General features: G+C 42.5%; 1 protein-coding gene across 1 annotated transcript in view; it reads right to left on the reverse strand.

The window, feature by feature from the left end:
• Nucleotides 1–21,662, reverse strand: part of LOC105278587 (MOXD1 homolog 2) — a 192,013-nt gene that overhangs the window by 2,830 nt on the left and 167,521 nt on the right. The window contains exons 4-8 of the mRNA XM_011337793.3: nucleotides 10,789–10,983; nucleotides 6,314–6,400; nucleotides 3,373–3,555; nucleotides 1,404–1,856; nucleotides 206–399 (exon numbers count right to left, since the gene is read on the reverse strand). Coding sequence (XP_011336095.1) covers nucleotides 206–399; nucleotides 1,404–1,856; nucleotides 3,373–3,555; nucleotides 6,314–6,400; nucleotides 10,789–10,983 — 1,112 coding nt within the window. The remainder of the gene's footprint in view (nucleotides 1–205; nucleotides 400–1,403; nucleotides 1,857–3,372; nucleotides 3,556–6,313; nucleotides 6,401–10,788; nucleotides 10,984–21,662) is intronic.

Raw genomic sequence — 21,662 nt, forward strand, 5'->3', positions numbered from 1 at the left:
TTCACTTACAAATTGTTCCTAATAGCTAATTTAGAGCAATCAAAGAGCAACACGTTGGATGAGCATCGTTCGCGCGGCAGAATACAAAGCAATAATGTGCGACTTTCGTCTCATCTTGATATTTAATTATTTAATATTTCTCTTGCGGCCGTTGATCTTAGAAACACGTGTCGATGTAAAATTGATGTCAGAGATTTAAACTTACTGTACTAATTTCTGGATTCCCAAACTATGCAGTACCGTTGGTAGCGATGGTAAGGAATAGCAGAGAGATAACTCAATGCGAGGATAATACAGGGCGGACACCAGGCAAGTTTCTTCTCTCGTTGCCAAGCCGCCCAACGTAATGGCCGTGCGGGATTCGGACGAGTACGTGCATTCGGCGACCAAGTGATCACCCTGTAATACAAAAAGAATCGCCTAACGTGAGCAGCACTCAAACGGGAAACCTCAAAAGTTTGAAGAGCCGTATCAATAATTCGTAAGAGAACGCGATCCACGTTTTATCCCATTTTTTAACAACACATTGTTTTTCAATAAGTATACATCACTTATTTTTTTATAAATAAGACAATATTTATACCGTGTGTAAAAAGATACAATTTTTAAATTATGAGATGTATATTGATATTTTATTTCGAAAAATTTACGTAAATTCAATTTTCTCACTATTACGATGTATTTTTGGTCTATGCTAATACGTAAATACAACGTTTAAGCTCTCCCGTTCGAGCTGCTTCAAACAATTAAACTCAGGTTCATGCTCTGCATCTGTAGCATGTCGGCACTTTACGTGATCAAAGCTATACTTATTGCACGTTAATAAACTTTGTAACAAGCTCATAAACTTTCTGATACGTGCTACGAGTTATAATGAAACGAAAAGTACGTTCGCAGCAACACAAACGAAACGCGTGCAATGTAGCGGACGCAAAATGGAAAAATGAATATATCAAGGAGAATTCACAAAGCGTTTAAGAATAAATCTCGGATTACTTAGGAAAAACATCTTGGCGGATAGAGTGCCAGATACCTTTTACAAAGAAGAAGAAGAATCTCCGATTCTTCGCGATTCTCTTTGTGTTATCGGAAATATCTCATAATTGCGTTACCCGTCGCTACAGAGAGAAAGTGAAGCCCGATCAGAATCGACAAATAATTCAGATGCTCGATATGACGATATCGACCAACTGAAATCTAACTTAATCCCGACATTCGAAAGCTCTCCCCCGGAATAGTTATTCTGTTTCAAACTTAGTTACGTTTGAACATGCGGATAAGCTACTGAATGGGAGATATCCGTATCATATATAGTATCTTGTATTTTTATGTTATATATTCTGTACATGTATATACACAAATTTTATAGTATTTTATGATACATAATTTTATACGAGACTTACCGGGTACACTTTAATCGGCCTCTGCAGCCTCCGATATTCCTGATAATTGGGATCGTAGTTGGTGTCGGCGGCGATCGGCGGCAGCTCTTCGCCGCCGCGGATCTGCCGCAGGCGAACTTTCCTGCCGAGCTGGTGGGTGTGCATGATCACGGCGAACATGTTGATACCACTGTTTGGTACCGTTTGGCCAGTGCAATCGGCGATGCAGTGGCCCTCGGAGATCACTTCGGGCTGACCTGGTGGTATTATGTGCCGCCAATTCGGGTCGATGCCGACGCTGAGGATGCCGGCATCGTGGGCGCGCAACCGATCCGTGTAGAGGAGTCGCAAACCGCTGCTGTCACTGATGAAGGCGTCCAGCTGCGGGTTCGTGTAGTGGGTCTCCAGCATGAAGTAGCGCGGCCCTGAGTACGGATTGAGCGCGTATCCAGCCTCCGGCGGATAATTAAAGCCCTGCGCACGCAGAAGGAAGCGATGGATTATGCAGAAGTTGGCAGTAAATAAAAACAGAACCGGCAGTGAGTACGCGCGGATCCGGTCCGGTTCTGATCGGGAGAGCCGTTCTCCTCCGATCTGGTCCGACCTGATCTTTCTCATCTCCCTACCTCGGTCTACGTAATCCGGCCCGTGATCGGTGCACGCCTCGATCCATCAACGGCGGGCCCCCCGATGAAAATTGTCGCTCATGAAATTCGTTTCCTTATTGGTGGTGTATACGCGTACGACTAATTTTAATTTTTAGCTATCGAGGCAGGCGGAATAATGATCGGGCCAGATTCGAGGAAATCGCGTGGCAATTACTGCCTTAATAAGCGCACCGAATCTAGATTTATTGACGCGGCCCGAATAATCTTGATGATGTGCCTCGGACCACGCCATTTTGCATTATTAATAAGATTTTTCTTTAGCACGAGCTGCCTAATTTAGTGGAGATTCAATAAAATTTTCTCATCTCGCTGAAATTTCTACGATCTCGAATGTAAATACCATATTCTCATCATAGATTTCATTTAATATTTAATTACATTTCGTTTGACGTTCAAAATTAGAATCGTACGTGATAATAGGGATAGTGATTTAAGCATTAATATTAGTTTCTGAAAATATCCAATATTATTGACGCGCTTTAAGAGGAATAGATTAAAATCTGAAGATAAAGATATAAAAAAAGAAAATTTCAATATGCACAAATTATTATAACAAATATTTAATTATATATTATGCGCATTAATATTAACATGAATATTACTTGTTATCAAGTACTCTAGAAATTATATACGAGATCTCGACACATCTCACGATCAGTTGCAATTTCACAAGACATTCATATTACCGATAACCACGAGGAAACAAGCTTGCGGTATTCCCTCTCACATTGGTATGCATTACATCGTATTCAGAATTATCACGAAACTGCGAACATGTCTTGCGCGATCGCGCGTAATATTTGACGATGAAAAATGTGATTTACATATCGAAAATCGGTGAATAGTTCCAACAATCAAAATTGCAAACGAAGAAAAAAAACCGCGATGTCGAATTTGGGAAAAATTCGTTCGTACATCGTTCCGCAAGAGATTCCGCTAGAATATCCTTTCCAAAAAAGATAAATTGCAGTTTAACCGGTTATTGCGTTGCAATAACGTTAAAAACTTATTTTATTGATTCGTTTTACTATTTAACAATTGAAAAAACTTCTCGACGCAATAACTAAATAATTTCTTTTTTAACAGAATTGGGTATTATTAAATAGGAACTTTTAATGAATAATTAATTAACAATAAAAATAAAAAGCGTATATAATAAACAATAAATAAATTTTCAAATTTGTATGCTGTAGCATACATTCGGGATTCCGAATTTTCGAATTCTTTTGTCATTTCCCTCGAATTTGCCAATATGGAAATACTCGATGTTCACATCGAAGTCCCTCGTGTGTGTATGCGCGTGAGTGAAGTTTTCGATGTACCTCAGAACCGAGACTCCAAGTGGCCGCGATCGTGTTGCACTGGAATGCCGGTTTATCAGGGACGTAACAGACACTCCCGTCCGTTTTGGCTGCAGATTCCAATTCGGCTTGATCTCCACGGCACTCGTACAGGGTCATATGGTGCAGGTATTCGTGGCTTCCCGGCTGAATAACCGGCTCGTACTGAAATACAGAACAGTCGTAACGAGGATTAATGTCGAGCGCAATTTCAATTGTCTTCGTGGCTTGTAACTCCCGGGATTGTGCACGTCGTGATGCTCTTATTACGGAGGAATCAATGCCGAATTGATCGTGGAAGTCGGAACAGTAAATTTCGAAATGAAGATAATTCGATCATTTACGTAACACGATTAATAAAAATAAACACGTACTTTGTAACCTTCCTTGATTTTCTTGAAATTTAAACTATTTTCTTTAAAGTACATATTACTTTACGATTACTGATTTAATTATGAAACTGTCTATCTGCTGTTTCAGCCTAAAACAAAACAGAAACTTGATTGGTCACTAATTATGTGTAATATAATACCTAATAAAATATTGATATCGATAGGAAAAAGAAAACATTTCGTGTTCCGATAGGTTTCGTCGTTTCCCGCAGTTTAAAGAAAACTACTTCGGTAGGGAATTCAGAAGGCACGCTTCGAAGAGCCGATACGGTATCTCTCGCGCTCCCACGTCGGAGAGAACGTGCCGTTTCAATTCGTACTCAATAGGAACAACAAATTAAGGGTCCGCCGATACTTCGGTTAAGAGCCGTTCGCTCGACCGTTAACCACTCGGAATGCTCCGTCAGTAAAAGTTCCGTAAAACGCGAGGGGCGGTTGAGTCTGCGTTTTAAGAGCTTGAGTTATCGCAATCGGGACGCTAATCGTCTCTCTCTCTCTCTCTCTTTCTCTTCATCCTCGATGCTACTGCACCGGAGCACGGTGCAATCGCATCGTGTAGTTAGGTCACGTCCGATCGAGTTCGAGATTCAGGTGTCGGTCGGTCGAGCGATGCTAGATAGAGCGAACTATATCAGCCAGTTCTCCTCTCACGCTCTGTTCGGAAACTCCCGGGTGCGGATATGAACATCAACGTGTGTGTGATGTATTGCATCAAGAAGTGGGAAAGCAGAATACAAGGAATGAGATGCCAGATGTAACAATGTGAATAAGATGATAGGGATACAACGCAATGTTTCATTCAATATTTTTCGCCTGAATAAATCGATATGATAATCGTCACTCATTTACTTCTTTCGGTTTTCCAACAGCTGTCGCTAAGCTTCACATTGCGCTGGTCAATGAGCGAATAATTTGGGCTAAAATGAAGTTATGCGTTTAACTGTAACTTTATCGAGTTATCATAACTCGATAGTGACGTAAAACAGTAAATCACTCGCACTATCTCTCAGGTAAATTATTCGCGAACGTAAAGCTTAGGAATAAACGCTGAATGAGAAATTCAGCAAAAACTCGATAATGTAAATTTTAAAATTTTCGTTTAATATCGTGAAGTTCGTTTTATATAAAAGTTTTCCAAGAATTCATACGATATCTTTACGAAATTTTGTTCCAGTTTTTCAAAATCAAGTTTTCTTCAGCGTAAATGTGCTTTCGATGTTATTGTACTACGTCCATTAGCCGTGATCTATAGACCGTTAATATGAAGGGAATTGAATCTAGGACATCCTGTATGTGTCACATTAAATGTGCCGTAAAAGCTAAAAACTTTTAATCTCGTATAAAAGTATAATAAAGCCGGTAATGTGACAAAATGGCGTTTTATTTGCCTTAGCTTTCGTTCCTGTGACGGGAAGAGCAATATACATCGAAAAATATTAGCATATAATGTTTGATAACGCACGTTTTCGTCTATCGGTAATAAAATATTTCACGTAGCACAGGAAAAAAATCAGCAAACACATTCTATTGTTTGCTTTGTGCTTTACTGGCAATTCGGCTTCAATTTTTAGCATGCAATTGGCTGAATCGCGCATTTCTGCATCGAAATGGAACTTATTACCGACAGTGAATCGATACGCGGTAGTAATACGAGGTTTACGACCGGCTGCTTCGTCACTGTCGCATTTATCGATGATATCTCGTGCATCGATCTGTCATCGTTGGCGGCGGAAACCTGCGGCCGGAACGACGAAACGATCTCGCGTTCCGCATTGATCCTGCCGTCGTATATAGATCCGCCCAGTCATACGTTTACGATGTAATTTCATAGTCGAATTAATTAATCGACTTGTACGACGCGCAAATCGCGACGGAACGTTCCATAATCGGTCACGTAATATAATGCAGCAGCACGAGATTATCCCTTCATTTACTGCATCCGCCATAAAAAGATACGTTAAAAAATATATTTTAAGATTTCTGATCGTAATTTGCAATAATATCGCACAATTATAATACCTACTCAAAATTAATCGAATTAAAGATAGAGTCAAAAAGAGATCAAATCAGCAAGATATTAAAGTTTTTAAGAAATGTTACATCTGCGACATCAAAGTATTGTTCAAAAATCCGTTTAGGAGAATGTGAAATTGCGAATTGATACTTTCTTCCAACGGCGCCAAAACATTAGCGAGAGAGAAATCGTCGGCAATGATTAATCACTCGATATAAAACATCGTAATGTTCAGATTATCATTATGCGCGGAATATTTATCGAGCGGCTACCTGAAGACGTTGCATCTCCAGACACGAAAACACGCGAGGCAGAAGAGTACCGGAGATACTCTTCCCATATAGGAAAGAGGGGTCAGGGGGGAGGTGGAGACGAGGAGATACGAGGGACGAGTCGGCAAACTTGACGTGCAGTTTCTTCGGCATTACAAGAGCATCCACCTTCGCTTTAATCAAGTCGGAGAGCGGCGGGCGCGCGCGAGCTACCGTAAACGGGTTATATACCTGGAGGAACTCACCTTCACGACGTGGTGTTTGTGATTAATGCTCGGCATCCTCAGGACACGGCACCAGAGCAGCGTGTCTTGCCCCATGGGTAAACGAACCTGCACAGCAATTCGAATGGTACTTCGTTAAGCAAGCATAATTCCACGCGAAACTAACGGATAGAGTTACTACGTCGAGACAAAGTATCGATACTTCGTATGTCGCGAGTAAAAATCAGGACGATATCATCTCTATGTCTACAGTTGAGGAGGAAATATACGATCGGGGTACCTGCAATTATCCTCTTTGACTTATACCTAAAGTCCTTTCGCTTAAAGCTACGAGCATGATCGCTACCTAAAAAATTCGAGTTTATAACGAGAGAGTTCTTAGGACTTTAATAAGAACATTGCGGAGCGTTGAATTAAAAGCTGGCTTTCAACAGAATGTTGATTATATTATATCACTAAACACGAATTAAAATTATTATTACATTTAATCGCGATGTTGGTTTTGAACACGATTAATAGTGTCATAATATATAATATAGTATTACATTATATAATATAGTTGAACGTCAACATCTCTTGAGTTGTCTCTCAAAGAGAACTTCCCCGCGTGCGAGCGCATCTAGCACAACGCAAAATTGAATTTTATCCCGCACACGTTGCGATATGACGTAACGCCGTAATTCTCGTCCCGAAGACGGGCGCCGCCGTATCTCGAGAATAATTGCCACTTCGCAAGTATAAGGAACTCTTTCGCCGGAACGAGAGGCAAGAAGTAGAGAGCAAAATTCGGGGAACCACCGCTACTTAATGTATACGCCGGGTTAATGGTTTGTTACAGCGGCGTAAGAGCAGTTAAACGCAAATATATACGTGAAATTCATTACCATATTTTCCGACGCCGCGTGCAACTTACGTAACAAGGTTGCGAGTTGCTTTTGTGATATACGGGCACATTTCGCTCTGTCTCAAAGGGGCGGCGGCACTTTTCGACGCCACGCGATTATTTCGCGCAGTTCTCATGCACACGCCCGGCGCTGCACGAGCATGTCACAAGTTTTTCGGTACGTAACAGAATAAGAACCCCATATACACCGCTGTTAGTTGCATTACTCTCTCAGTGTTTCGCTCGATACGCGAACCGTATCGTACGTACGTGTAAACTCGTTTCGTCCGATTTCAAAACGGAGCAATATCGCAGACATTGCTCAGTCGCTGCAACATTTCAGCCCGCTGTTACGTTACGCACCAATGTTTCCCCGAGTGCCTCGATGTACGAAACAAGGCATTTCGCTGTTGAAATCTTAAATACTACCCTGGTTTCGTTTTCTTTCCCGTGCTACTTTTAGCCCTTACTCGCGCGCGTGAAGTTTTCCTGGAAATCATTAATTAATTTGAGAAAAAGGTCGCGTGTACGTGAATGAATGCTTCAATGTTGAATCTGTACGCTCTCGTATATTTCGCGAATAAACGCGAAAACAGCGCTATTGTTGTAATTTCATTCAGAATTTACAACGCTCGTACGGGCTTTGCATCCGATTTGCTCAATTAGATCTCTCGTTCTCTGCAACGGGGTAAGAATTACATGCAGCAGCTTTAGGTCATGCCACGTATATGTCTCATCTACAAGTCAGATTCATAGTTCAGCTGAATTACTCAAGGTGTGCAGGCTTTGTGCATCAACAGAGACACATCATGACGCTCGATATGTATGTATGTGTTGTTATTGTTGCAATATATCTCGATAAATATTGTAACATATATCTGTCCCGTTTTATTAGTGTTTTTAATAATGTGGATTGTAACATATATTCATTATTAAAAACACTAACAAAACAGGACTGATATATGTTACAACACAACATAAAGAACCACGCCAGAGATAGAAAAGAATGGGCAGTGGAGGATTACACGTTGAATCGTTATAAACTATTCGCCGCGGGGCGTATGGGCAATTGTACAGCTTTCGAGAAAATTGCGATTCTTTTTTCGCGTATCCGATTCGACTGTGACTATGATGATGATGACGCGATTGCTTCCATTGATCAATAGCAAATTAATCATGAAAAATTGGTAGGTATACGCACGATCTTTAATCGAAAATGTGATAATAGAGTCACAATTATGCACGTTGAATAAGAAGCATGAAAACCGTAGCGGCACTCGTAAATATACTCCGACAATGTAAAACTTAACGAAGCAGTAGCAATTTCTAATACCGGGAAATATCACAAGAAGAGCGACGTAATGCGAACCCGCTCGTTTCAACACCGGAGACTTCTTTGTGCCTATTCTATTCATATTCATCATGGCGCGATACAAAAGTTATTCGGCCGCTTGGCAACTTCCGTGTGCCAAGTTAGAGGAGGAACTTGCTCGTGATGATCGCGCGAAAAAGAAGCGAAAAATACGGAAACGCAAAGCGGCGATGGTCTGTTGCTAAAAAGGTATTCTTATTTATTATTTCAATATCTTGGAATGAACATAGAGACAGAGCCAACAATTTTTATTTAATTTTGATGATTTCGATTCGTAATATAATGAGATGTTCTCTTTATTATTTTAATTAAATATGTACATGTGTATAAATAACTAAAATAAGTAAGTTCTTCATATGCAGATAAAAGTTCTCTTTAGTCTTTCCTTACACTGTCCGAATTTAAAAGCAAACTGCAAGCATGTGCAGTTGAACGAAAAAGGGAAAGAAGCAAACGTACAACATAGCTCAAGAGAATGAGACTATTTTCCCGATTATTTCGCTACAACGATTGCATTCTTTGTAATGCAACCAGCAAGAGTTTCGTCAAAACTGAGCGAAATGTACGTGTATATTCGCCAGACTGAAAATATATTCGAAGAACGCGAAGAACGCTTTTGCTCGTTTTGAACGATATTACATCGTCAATACTTCCGGCTCGTTTCCGTTTCAGCGGCGAGTGATCTTGTACTTTTTCGCGCGAGCCAACACGCGGAATATGCGAATGCGAACGCGGATTCCAGACCCGATTCCAGCCTACGATATAAACCATAAACAGCACCGGCAGAATTAGCATTGTCCGATTCCTGGCGATAACGCTCGGTCTCGTAATCTATGAGCCGGCGACGCTAATGAACGAATAGTTTTTGCCGGATGTGACCCGGTTAGGATTTATGACGTCATAAATTCGGCACACAATGCTTCCTCTCCCTTTCTCTCGCTCTTTCTCTCGAACACGCACACGTGGTTCCGCTCGGTGCTCACGTCCGATAAAAATCCAGTCGCGCGCGACTCGCGCCGAACGGGCTGTACGCGTTCGAGCATTCATCTCACGCGCGTGTAGCACGTACACGCGATCTCATGCACGCGTGTCTGCACGCGAGTACGACAGCTACGAAACCATCCGACGAAGAGAATTTCGAAAAATCTCGCTCACGCCTCGGATAAACGAATGATCCGCCACGTCGTTCCCGTCGTTATCGAAACGCGAGATCAGGTGTCCGTTTCGCTCGTGAACATTTTCGGCTTTCTCCGTTTCTTCGTCTGCTATCTCGCGAAAACGTCGACGTGAGATAATTGCCAACACTCTGCATGCTTCTCGTATGAGAAAAAAACAAATGGCAAATTTTCCCGAGTAACTTCACGTGTTTTAGATCGGAAATTTCGAAAATTTTGCCAGTAGTTTCTGCGAATCTCTCGAGTACGAAGCCTAAAATTAATGTCGAGTTAATAATGAGTCGCAGTGCCGACGATGATTCTTCAGCAGAGCCTGAATAAAGTAACTTTGGTTACCTTAAATACTTTCGTGGGACCCAGGCTTGAATCTGCCATCCGCGCGAATCGGGTCCAATATTGCAACGTCGATGGTACTAGGCGGCAGATCCACTTTCGTGAACTCTAATTAAAACTCTTTAATCGTCTTTGTTCGCGCTCGCGAATTTCGCCGCGGTCGGGATGAATATTAACTTTGTTCTTGTTTCTTGTCACGTGCCGTCGTAATAACGTGAATCGTAATAAATGCAAGGTGCACCAACTGCTTCCTCTCTTTCTCTCGGCTTTTAATTATATCAAGCACGAAACGAAATATTTCTTTCCTCATCTAGTTGAGCTCGTTCGTTAAGTATTTATCCTGACAGCGTCCTTTTTATTTGTTGTACTTCCTATTAATTTTCCTCCCATAGTGCTCGTCTTCCGTTTTGAATACGCGAGAATTCAGAAACTGAACAGACTCGGAACTCACTTTATTCGACAATTTTTATCATCATCTTTAATATCATGTTTATTATATCTAACATCTATTATAATAGTCTATATTTATCTATTATAATATCTATTATAATAGCTTATAAATTAAAAAATAAGACACTTTTGTATTGAATGATAAAGGATAAACGTGTTACCACGTAGTGTATAATCAACTTGATTCAATCGTTCGAGTTGATTCACCTATCTCTTTATTGTTTTCTCGCAATTTGTGAAAATGCGAATGAGTGGAAGTGAGGAAAATAAAAGCGACACTTACTTGCTTGTTCAAAATATCCCAGGTCTTCAGTGGTGGCTCCGTTTCCTGATTACGCGAGTTTCGTCTGGGCTGCGCGTCTCTCTGCACCAGATACAACGGTCTCGATCCTCGTACTGCGCCATGATCAGGCAGGACTCCGGCTGCTGATACCGGCTCCTCGACGTGATATTGCCAAACCACTTGCATCGTGTCGTTCTGAAACACAAAGGGCAGCCCGAAGTCAGAACGGGTGGTCTCGTTCTCCGCTTTTTGCTGTCGAAAAATATCGATAGAGAAAACAGGGCTACAAAGGGTTATGCCTTTATGCCCGAGTCGCCATAAAAATCGCTGCTTCCCCGGGAACACAGAGGCACCTCATACGACGCGAATAAACGGGAAGGGTGCTCCGCCGAAGATTGCGCGCTCGGTTGAGCCTTTTAATGAAAGTTCTCGTAAAAATTTACGATCGGAAATAGTACCTGACGAACCGTTGCGAGTCACTTCCAAAAAAGTTCGGAAAATAGATAGAAAAATATATATTGCTTTTGATCGCTGATCAGATATCAAGAAATTTGAACCAGTATCGTTTCTGGAGGAAAGAATTTATACGATATATATATATATATATATATATATATATATATATATCCAACATGAATTATGAGACGTATAATATATTGTATATTTGTATGAGAGAATACTTCAAGGACTAGCCGAGCAGTGAGCAAAAGAATAATATGCACATATATTTCATATATTTCATATGTAATATGATATTAAAAATTTCAAATTGAATCTTTAGACTGCCTCATTTTTTCGGTTATACTGGCCTAAGCCCTTTAAGCGACGATAAGTCCGAGAATGAATTTTGCTTGGTGCGCGTCGGCGATCTACGGGAATATGCGATTCACCCTCGAGAAGAAAGGCAACCATCGAGGGTGGCCGCGCGATATACCAGATACAAGCGAGGTGTTCCCCAGTTCCGCGCTTGTCGCGGTTGCCCGCGAAGCATACACGTGTCCAACCGCACCAAACTTGGGGTCGCTTTTACACGAACAAGCCACTTATACATTTCAGGACAATCGCGCCTGATTGGGTCAAACCGGCCACGTACCGGACTCGTTAACTGATTCATTCTGAAAGAATGTCACTCATTGATATTGCTCAGACAACGTAAATGAAAATTGTGCACGGTTATCGGTCCAATCGAATTTACGATCAGGACACTTTTGCACTTCTATTAATATTTTCCCAACGTTTATTCTCTGCAGTAGCGATCGATTTTTTATTTAATTCCTAGATAATCGATCTACGTTATTAAAGAAACATTAAGTTTCGTTACTTTTATATTGCTCGATTCTGCTCATTATCAGTTATATATATAGAAGATAGAATAATATGTCTAAACGAGAATATAAGAGAATAAAACAGATCATAAGGAGAATCAGTAGCTATATCTGTATCAGTAATATGTTTAAACGTTGCAAGGACAGGTGTATACGTATATCGTGTTAGATATGCAAATCATGTATTAAAACATTTGCGACGGCAATTCGCCGAATCATTACCAAACACCGCTCCAGATCGTGCGAATTCGCATCCATCATGCCCTAGATCGCAATCGATCACTGTCCGCCACCATTAACGTATCTCGAATACCCAGATTAGGAACGTGCTTCGCCACTTTGGACACGTTTCTCCCTCTCTCTTTCTCCCTCTCTCTCTCTCTCTCTCTCTCTCTCTCTCTCTCTCTCCCCTTCTGAATTCGAAAGAAAAAAGTCGTGGCGACGGAATCACGGAAGTCTCGGCGGGCGGACGCGGATTTGCAAGCCGCTCACGTGTTAACCATTCACGTTCCTCGATAATCGCCATGTCCGCATCGTGTTTGGTCCCCTGCCTCTCTTTCTCTCGGCGAGGAGGACCCTTCAAGTTGGTTTCGCCCCGTATAATCGTCGGTACACCTACGGTTCGTACGCTGTTTCAGGAGCCTGAGACAATCGGGCGCCGTTCTCGCCCGAATCGCCGAGACGAGCGGGGATAGGTACGACGTGCCGACCCAGATCCGGCAGATCGAAAGATTCCTGGAGCCAAGATGGAAGGTCGATCGGAGGAAATGGGCACTGCGCCGCGGAGGAAGGCCAGGAGCGAGGTGGGAATTACGCGATTTACCCTCGATCGATTCTGGTGACGCCCTTCGACTACGTTATGCACTCTCGTTGTTCTCTCCTCGATCATCCGCGGTTCTTAGGGACGTTTTACATAATGTGATTTTAACGTAGAGAGTAAAATCCGAAAATGCTTAAAACTAATAGTATCTTATTCTTTATAGTTAATTTTGAATAAGGTTTATGTTGAAAGAGTCTCATTTTGGTTCCCATTATCCGATTAGGTATTATTCTGAATAATTATATGACAAAAGAGGACCATTTGATACCGATCGATTACTATGAATAAATCTAGATTAATCGGAATACTTCTGAAGCTAAATGTTCTCCTTCAAGCTTTTGTAAATTTTACGCTTTACGCTCAGTTAAGTTTCTATTGTATTATATCATTAAAGGTTCTTATCGTTGTATTTGTATTTTCTTGACCCTTGGAAACCCTGGTTGGGGAGCGATAATAAATGCGATCTCTCCCGTTCTTCCTGCTCCTGTGTTTTCTTCGTACACAAAGTTTGTAATTAATTCGAGAACTTCTGATATTTCATATTTCATTTTGACAGTTTTGACATAACTCCATATTTCATCTTTCGCAATGATGAACATCACAATTCTTCAATGCATAAATGTTTTCTTATTTTCTTGATCATTCCAAGTCTCTCTATTAGTCCTAATTAAATTCCTACATAATTAGCAGTCTAATTTAAAGTCTGATCTAATTTATCCTGCATGATGAGTATTCTCTGCTAGTCGATTTCGATAGAACTTTACTATCTTCCGTGGAAATCTTACGGAAAATAGTAACTCAGGAGAGTATTCTTGACCATTGAGTTTAAAGAATTCCGTGCTATTGCGAGATCCAAGTATACTATTTGCCATGAGACTAAGCCACGCGCGCGATCTCAGAAATCCTGATTCAAAAGCCCCATCTAACCCATTGCATCGTCAAGTAGGTCGGCAAGATAGGAACGATGTGAAAAGAAAATTCTCCCGGAAGTGAGAACGATCCCAACGCTCGTAGAGATCATTAAGAATAATTGAGGAAGAATATAATCCATAAAAAATTTAAGAATGCGTTAATTATTATGACAATGCTTATTACAAACGCTCATGAAAGACAAGAAACTGCAGCAGAATAAAAACAGGATGTGTGTAATATAATAAAATTATATTACAAGAACGTAACAAGAACGTAAAATGAGGAAGCAACATCATGAGAACTTGGAGGAATTTCTGAATAACATAGAGAATAACTGTCTGCACGCAACACGTAAGCAAGAAGACAAACCGAACGGATTGGTAGATCGAGAATATCCTCTGCTAACTCGAGCGACGCTTCTTTCGCGGCGCAACTTTGTTGTTCGTTGTTCTTCAGTCGTAAATCTCTTTCACGTGTTCGTTTTGCACGTCGATGTCTTTTCCTTCGCCTGCGTATCTATGTTGGAAAAGGTCGTAGCTCGCAATTATCCGTTCCAATAATCGTTAGGTCGAAGGCAGGAGAGACAGAAAGAGGAACGGGAGGAAGATCCCATTTCGCAAGTTAAAGATGTCAGTCGCGATGTGAGCAAATGGCGCGCGAGCGCTCCTCTGGAAACCGTAGCATAAAAGATTTGGGCCACGTGCACCGTGGAATCCCAAAGTTGAGTGCGAAGAGAAGGAGAGGGGGCCAACGGAAGGCTGGATCGAAGAGAAGGCGGTTCTATAATGGCGCCTAATAGAGTTCCCCCTATTACGCGAAAATCGGGCAAGATTATTGTTGTTGTAGACTGCGTGTTCGCGAAGCGAATCTCTCCCCCGTTTTCTTAGAACATTAAGACGAAATCTGCCGGACGACGACGATAAGCCGGGCAACGTTTATCTTTATGTGTAATCTCTGAGCAATCTCTGCACTTGACTATGATTCGGAAACTTCCAGCGGGTAAAAAAACGCAGTTATCTTCGTCTGGTCCAGTGCTAAAAATCTGGATTAAGGAGGTCGATGTCGGGAGTTTGAGAATCAATGTAATATTGACGTTTACTACAAAGGGAGTTGCAATAAAGGAATAACGAATGGGAATCATCCGCTGCGTCGCTGAGCACGCGAGCTGGTCTATCCACCGAAATTGAAAATCCACTTCTTTCTCCTGCTGGTGCCCCCTTCTCCTTCTGCCTCCGTATTACACGAGAAATCGTATCTCACACGGCTAACGTCGCGCGGCAGTCGTTGAATTTAAGGGGCGTACCCCAATTTCGGGGTTGAGAGATATCGCTTGCTATGTGAGCAAATGACGCGCTTTTCCTTCCATGGAGAATTCTCGTTTTAGGAGCTCGATAGTGCCCGTTGCCCCCGCTTTCAAATCATCGCTTAGAGCGGCAAATCACGAGAAAAAGGGATCGCAAAGGGACGACCCTTGCAAGATGGCCTCGAGTCAGATGGATTTTATAATGATACGCTAAACGTATTCGAGGAACGACATAGGATTCTTACAAAATTTATGACTCTCTCGACGATAAAGCATCTCGAGATACATCGAAGCCGTAATAATTTTCCAATAAGGAGTTGATGCAAATAACATCTAGTTCTTTGAGAACTAGTTGATTCGAACAACTTCCGTCGCTTTCCCGGAAGTGCAAAATAATCGGACGGGGGTGCACTGCTTCGTCGCAACAGATTCCAGCTAATTGCGAACGTAAACAGCCATCCTTCTCCCTTATAGAACAACTCGGGAGTCAACATTGGCGACAATCGTTCCGCTTTGACGCGGTGGAAGCAAGCGTCTCGCTTCTCCTTCGGACCAACTTTCAAGAGTGTTGAAAGTATCTTCCTTCCCGTGAAAAGAAAAGGATGAGTTGGGGTAACACCACGAAACTTCAACGAGCGGCGACCGGTTTGCTTCTCACCGAAAGAAAGGGCAAGTCTCCCCTCGGGGATACACAAACCGATACCATAGAGTAGCTTTCTCTCTCTCGAGGGCAACGTTAATTGCTCGGAGTGCAAAAACCTCGACGGCCAGTTATCGACGGCTCGCCACCCCGCGCCGTTTCCACCCTCTGCCTCTGGCGCCCGTCTTGTTCGCCTGTCGTCTTAGCCGAACGCGCGTTCACCACCCTGATAGGGAAAACTAATATTGAACATTCCTAAGTAGAATGCAAAGGGTGCGACCGAGAAGAGGGGGTGGCGACGAAGGCTACCCGTCCGTCAGGTGGGTGAGAGGGGCCCCGAACTCGAACTTGAAAGTTTTAAAAAGCAATTAAGGGCTTCAAACTCTCGACACACTCGCTTCTCGCCTGCCTACGAGCGCGTTCGTGTCGCTCAACCCCTTGCAGTTCTCTGTCTCTTCCTCTCGTCCCGTTCGCGCGTCCTTTCTCTTTCTTCCTTCCCCCATTATTCGCAGCGAGCATTCGGGGGCGAATTCGTTGTTATCAGTCAGAATTGAATTATTTTGTTACCCTTGAGGGAGATAATCTTTTTTCAGAGAGTGTTCTTCTCTTGATAAAAAAACATTTTTGATTAACCGCAATAGTAATTTGGGGAGAACGATATCATCACCCTCAATCTCGATTAAACCATACTTTCTTAAAATAAAGTTTTATTTAATGACAAGTCCAACATAGAGTTACGAAGAAATTTGTCGTTAAAGTTAAGAGTGAAATAAATGCACTTTTAAATGCTTGAGAAAAAGATCGGTCGTTTCACCAAATTCGTCGGCTTGTTACAAATACTTAAAAATACGTACTATAAATAAGCACAGTTTGCCATAAAGTAGAGTATAGGAGTTTGCCTGTGTACTCGCCACCTGGGAACGGCGGAGGTGCCGAATCGATAATCTCAGTCTCGCGAGATCCAGCCGTGGTATCTCGAATTCAAGTACTCCCGCGAGCGTGAGCGCAATTTGCAATAAAGCAATACGCGGCTTCTACATATTTATTACTGTGAAACGTAAGGAGAAATCGATAATCGCGCCGGGGCAACCGAACCAGTCGGTGGGATCGCATCGGTTTGCCAGCAGCCGACAGTCTTGATGCGTCGTAACGAACACGCGTAAATCTCGCCGGGCTCTTTACCGCAATCCTATTGGGTGTCTTAAACTTTGCAGAAAATATTAAGAGAACGTGAGGCATCGAAGCAATCGATAAATCTTTTGCAAACAATTTAAGCTTCAAAGATTTCACTTCCATTAAATTTCAAGCAATAAAGACCTAATTTCAATTAATATCTACTTCGAAATCAATTTCAAATAGCTTTAAGTGGTTCAACACAAATTTAATTTGGAGTGTACAGTAAATAATATATATCTATTAACTTTAACGAAAATCTCTCGAAAAACTGCGACGGACAATCGAATCTTCGCTAGAGAAGATCGACACTGAACACGGCGAGAAACGAGTGGAAAGCATGACGATGAAACAGGGACACCCTGTGTACGGGGTGGCATATTATCCACCTCGACTGGAACACGATATGCATGCTGTACGTGGGTGCAGTCATCTGTAACGCCAATGTCGCTGAAAGTGTCGCGAGCCCGGTTACCACAGCCTGGCACACCTACGTCGATTAGATTCAAATACGTATCAGTGTTTCGCGTGCACGCGAGAAGAATACTTTACGCGCGCATTGATTTTCCCGCGCGGTGCGTGCAGACCAAACTCCACATCCCTATCTCACGTTTAAGCGCTAAAAAAAAAGTAGTTGTTTGATCTCCTCTCGAATTGATACGGAACGTGGTGCTCGTATCGCCAGGACAAAATCAAGATCAGAAATTGAGATTGCTCTAAATTTAACTGTCAGATTTTTATATACTTCATCGGTATTAAACTTTTTGTTCAAATCAGGTGATTTATATTATATAATCTATTAAATATATTAAATATATTAAGTCTATACATAAATATAAATTGGATATGCGATAATAAAATTAGAGAATCTAAAGTTGAAGAATCGTTTCATATTTTGAGAAACGTCTAAGGAAATCCCTTTTAATACGTAATAAATTCTATCTGAGTTCTAATTGATTTTCGACAATTAAATCAAGGAGGGGAAGCGCCGCGTTAGAAGAAGTCCCTTCTTCGCATAATGTCGCTGGAGATACGGGCAAATTAAGTCAGCCGTGTCTTTCGGCTTGATAAAGGTCGCGTAACATTTTCTTTAATTGGACGGGCGCGATATTCAGGAGTCCCTGAAGATTTCTGCCGCTTCTCGCGTCGACCTGCGAACTTCGAAGGATCCCGAGTAGGGCCGCCACGTAGTGTCAAGTGCGAGTGAAATCGCTTTATCACGGCGACGCGAGGCAATTCCTTTCCCTCGGTTCCTAGTGAAGTTCCTCTACCTACGTCGGCTAGATAATTTTGGAATCGCGTGATTAAAGTTCGCGCGATTAAAGTTCCCCGTTTGAATAATGACGCGAAAACGCGCGCACGCGGCGAAGATACACAAGCCATTGGCGCTTGTTGTGTTAGTTTTCGTACCCGGACGGGCGGTGCACAGACGGCGATAAAACAAGCGCGATCTCATACGGATATCTAACTGCAACGGATAAGACGGCACGATTCTCGCGCTGAACGTTTAATGAAGTTTAACGGGATTAAAGCCGGCAGCACTTCGGATTGGCAATGCGCGTAAGACGAGTCTCTGCAGATCAATAATGGCTCTTCTAAGACACTTCCACGTTGAACTTTAAATTATTCATTCGTTATTTCATTTAAATGATAATCGCGGAAAGAGATATGAATCGTAAAGTCTATCAAAAAGTGAAAGGAGACTGAAAGGATTTACGTGAGTAATTATCGTTAGATTCTTCATTCCATGAGAAACTGATTCAGATTAAAAAAATAATTTATAGTAATGTACATTTTTTTATGTTAATAGTTACCTAATTACACATGCATACACAGACATATTTTGCAAACAAAAACGCACATTAGGAATCACGCGTTAAGAACGACAGGATGTTCGGAATTAAAATATCGGGAAAAAATATCTTCTAGTTATCTGATTCGATTCCTTCAATTACCTACTCTCTTATAGAAGCGTATTCAACACAGGTACCGGTTATTGTCGCGACGTGTTCACGACGTGCTTTATTTTTGGAAAACTCACGGAGAGGCGAATATCGAATCTTAATCACGTATACTCCAGCAGACTTGGTCCAAAAGCATTGATTGGGTGTACGTCCGCGTAGTCCGCGTTGAAAAAGGGAGGGCTTCGCTAACAAGATTCTATCACTTTGCTTGGTGTATCGTTGGTGCCCTCTTCATCAACGTGAAGCCGATGAGCCAACATCGGCGAATACGTGGCCACCGGCGTACCTGAGCACATCCTCTGGTATGTACCCAGTCATTAACGGGTAAACTCAGTCCAAACTTCCCGGCGGATCCTGTCAAGGACCCCGAGCAATACTCGCGAGCGTTGTTGCAACGTAACTAAGTGTTCGCAGAATTCGCCCACCGATGCTAAACTTCAGTGCTCGATACGCGAAGATTAATGGTCGATCGTTTCGAGTAGGTTCTGCATAAACTACGCGTTTATCCATTGCACGAGTCAAAAATGCAATTCTAAAGTATTTTTTGTCGCGCTCGATCGATGAAAAGCACGACTGATCAGTGAAAACACGTAATTACGGAAACGTATTAAAATACGTCTCTGTATGAACTATGAACCAATCTGTAGACGTATGCTTATTTCACGAAGCAATTAACTATTTTCATTGGCAAATTATTGGTCATTAATTAATGTTACGATTGTTTAATGGAGCGATGATAAATAAAACATACAACTCCGTTCTGCGTCTCCCGTATATTCGTAATTTACACATACAGACATTAAAACACCGATGTCAACTCGTGGCTCTAAATTATTGATTAGTTTATTACGCTGACCACATGGTAAACGCGTACTAAAATTTTTGTCAGGCACATTGCACATGACAATGACATATTATGATGCGATTTCATGCTAATTCATGAGCAATTGCACACAATCACGTGTATTTATGAAAGAATAAACATTTCAAAAATTACCGTGTAGTCAAAATCACAAGAATAACTTAACAGCAAATCTTAATAGTAAGAGCGTGAGACAGCGCGCGCTTCCTCAAGATGCTACAATTTCCGATCGTTTTTCACTCATTCGTCGCATAAACGCGCATCGATGAACCGGGCCGATAAAAATAGTCGATCGAGCCGATGGAGCGTCGGAATTGAAAGGCGGAAACCACCCTTATCGCTTATCGACGCGTCGGCAACAAAGCGACGCGAGCAATGCGCGAGTACTCGCGTCAGCAAGCCGCGCCGAGGTGAGCACGAACGGCGTTTGTATAATTAACGAGCCTGCGGCAGGGCTCTCTTCCGCCTCGCGGGAAGGTTCTTGCGGGTTCACCCCCCTGGCAGAATCGCATGTGTTCGTTCCGTGGCGCGCGCGCCACTTATGCCGAGAATACTGAATTATTCCACAGCCGTGCACACATGCGGAGCTACCACCCCTCGTAATTCTTCGGCCATCGATTTCGCGTTACACCCCTGACTATGTATCTCTGTTTCTTTCCCTTTTTTCTTCTCTGTCATTTCTTTTTTTATTTCACCCAACGCGGAAGATACCGCTTATCGAACTAAATGACCAAGCATCGACATTCGCATTCGCGCCGCACATCGATATGAAAATCGTCACGAGAAGACGCTAAGAATAGATGTGCTAAGTCTCGATGGCTTTTCATCCGCGCGCGTATTATGACGCACGTATACCTGCCTTCGCGGAGTACATCTCTTTTCGCTGATAGCGGGACGCGGGAAACGCGATATAAATAAGTGCGAGGCGAGGCGACGTAAGCACGAGAGATGTAGGAAAGGCTGCACCTGCGAAATCGCTCGTAATGTGAGAGTAAAGCAGCGCAACGCGATTTCCTTTAAAGAAATATGCGCCATATACCGACGAGCAATACAGTGAAGCGACGTAAGTAGAAAAATTGCTCGAAAATCCGAACGACATGTAAAACCATCCGCCAGTTCATGATTGTGCGAGTTCACCGCAGTCGTTCACAATAATCGCATTGGAAAACGCGAAGAGGATAGAAGGGACCATTGATGCATCTGTTCTCCCCGCCGTCGTACACGTGCGATATACGGAATTCTAATTTAATCCGAAGCGCACAGTACTCGGCGAGGATACTTGACATTGCTCAGCTGCATCGCGGCAGAACGAGACATCATCCCCTGGCTTATGACGCTGACTGTCGTGTCAACGAACCGGGAGATCTCTAGGGAGATCCCATCGTTGCCAGGGCAGACAGGAGGGCACTAAACTTCGCGTAATTTGGGTACGTCGCAGAGAGAACGTCTATCTGCGGCATAGCCGCGTCAATATTAATCATCGTCGTCGACGTCGGCAGCGACGACGCCGAGGCGCAGCAAAACGTCCGGCAACGCGGAAAATCAGAAACAATGAGCGGTCATATCCTCGCAAATGCCAGCGGAGAGGCACGGGCGACTGATGTTTGCCGGAAGTAAACGCTCAGGCTCAGAGTCGAACCGTTATGAATCGTCCGGATCTTCTCCGGGGGTATATATTCGACGAAGTGGATCGGTCTACATCCGCAACGCCGTTTCCTGTTTTAAGAGCGCCGTTGCTACTGATTGCACGCCGTATTGCACGTATTACTTTGCTTTAATACCACGATACTGCGTGCGTGCTCGACAAATGCGCGAGACATTCTTATAATTTCATGTAGAGATGGAAGAGATCGCGTAGAATAGAATGTACAAGCT

Source organism: Ooceraea biroi, chromosome 4, assembly GCF_003672135.1.
Source record: "Ooceraea biroi isolate clonal line C1 chromosome 4, Obir_v5.4, whole genome shotgun sequence".
Lineage (NCBI taxonomy): Eukaryota > Metazoa > Arthropoda > Insecta > Hymenoptera > Formicidae > Ooceraea > Ooceraea biroi.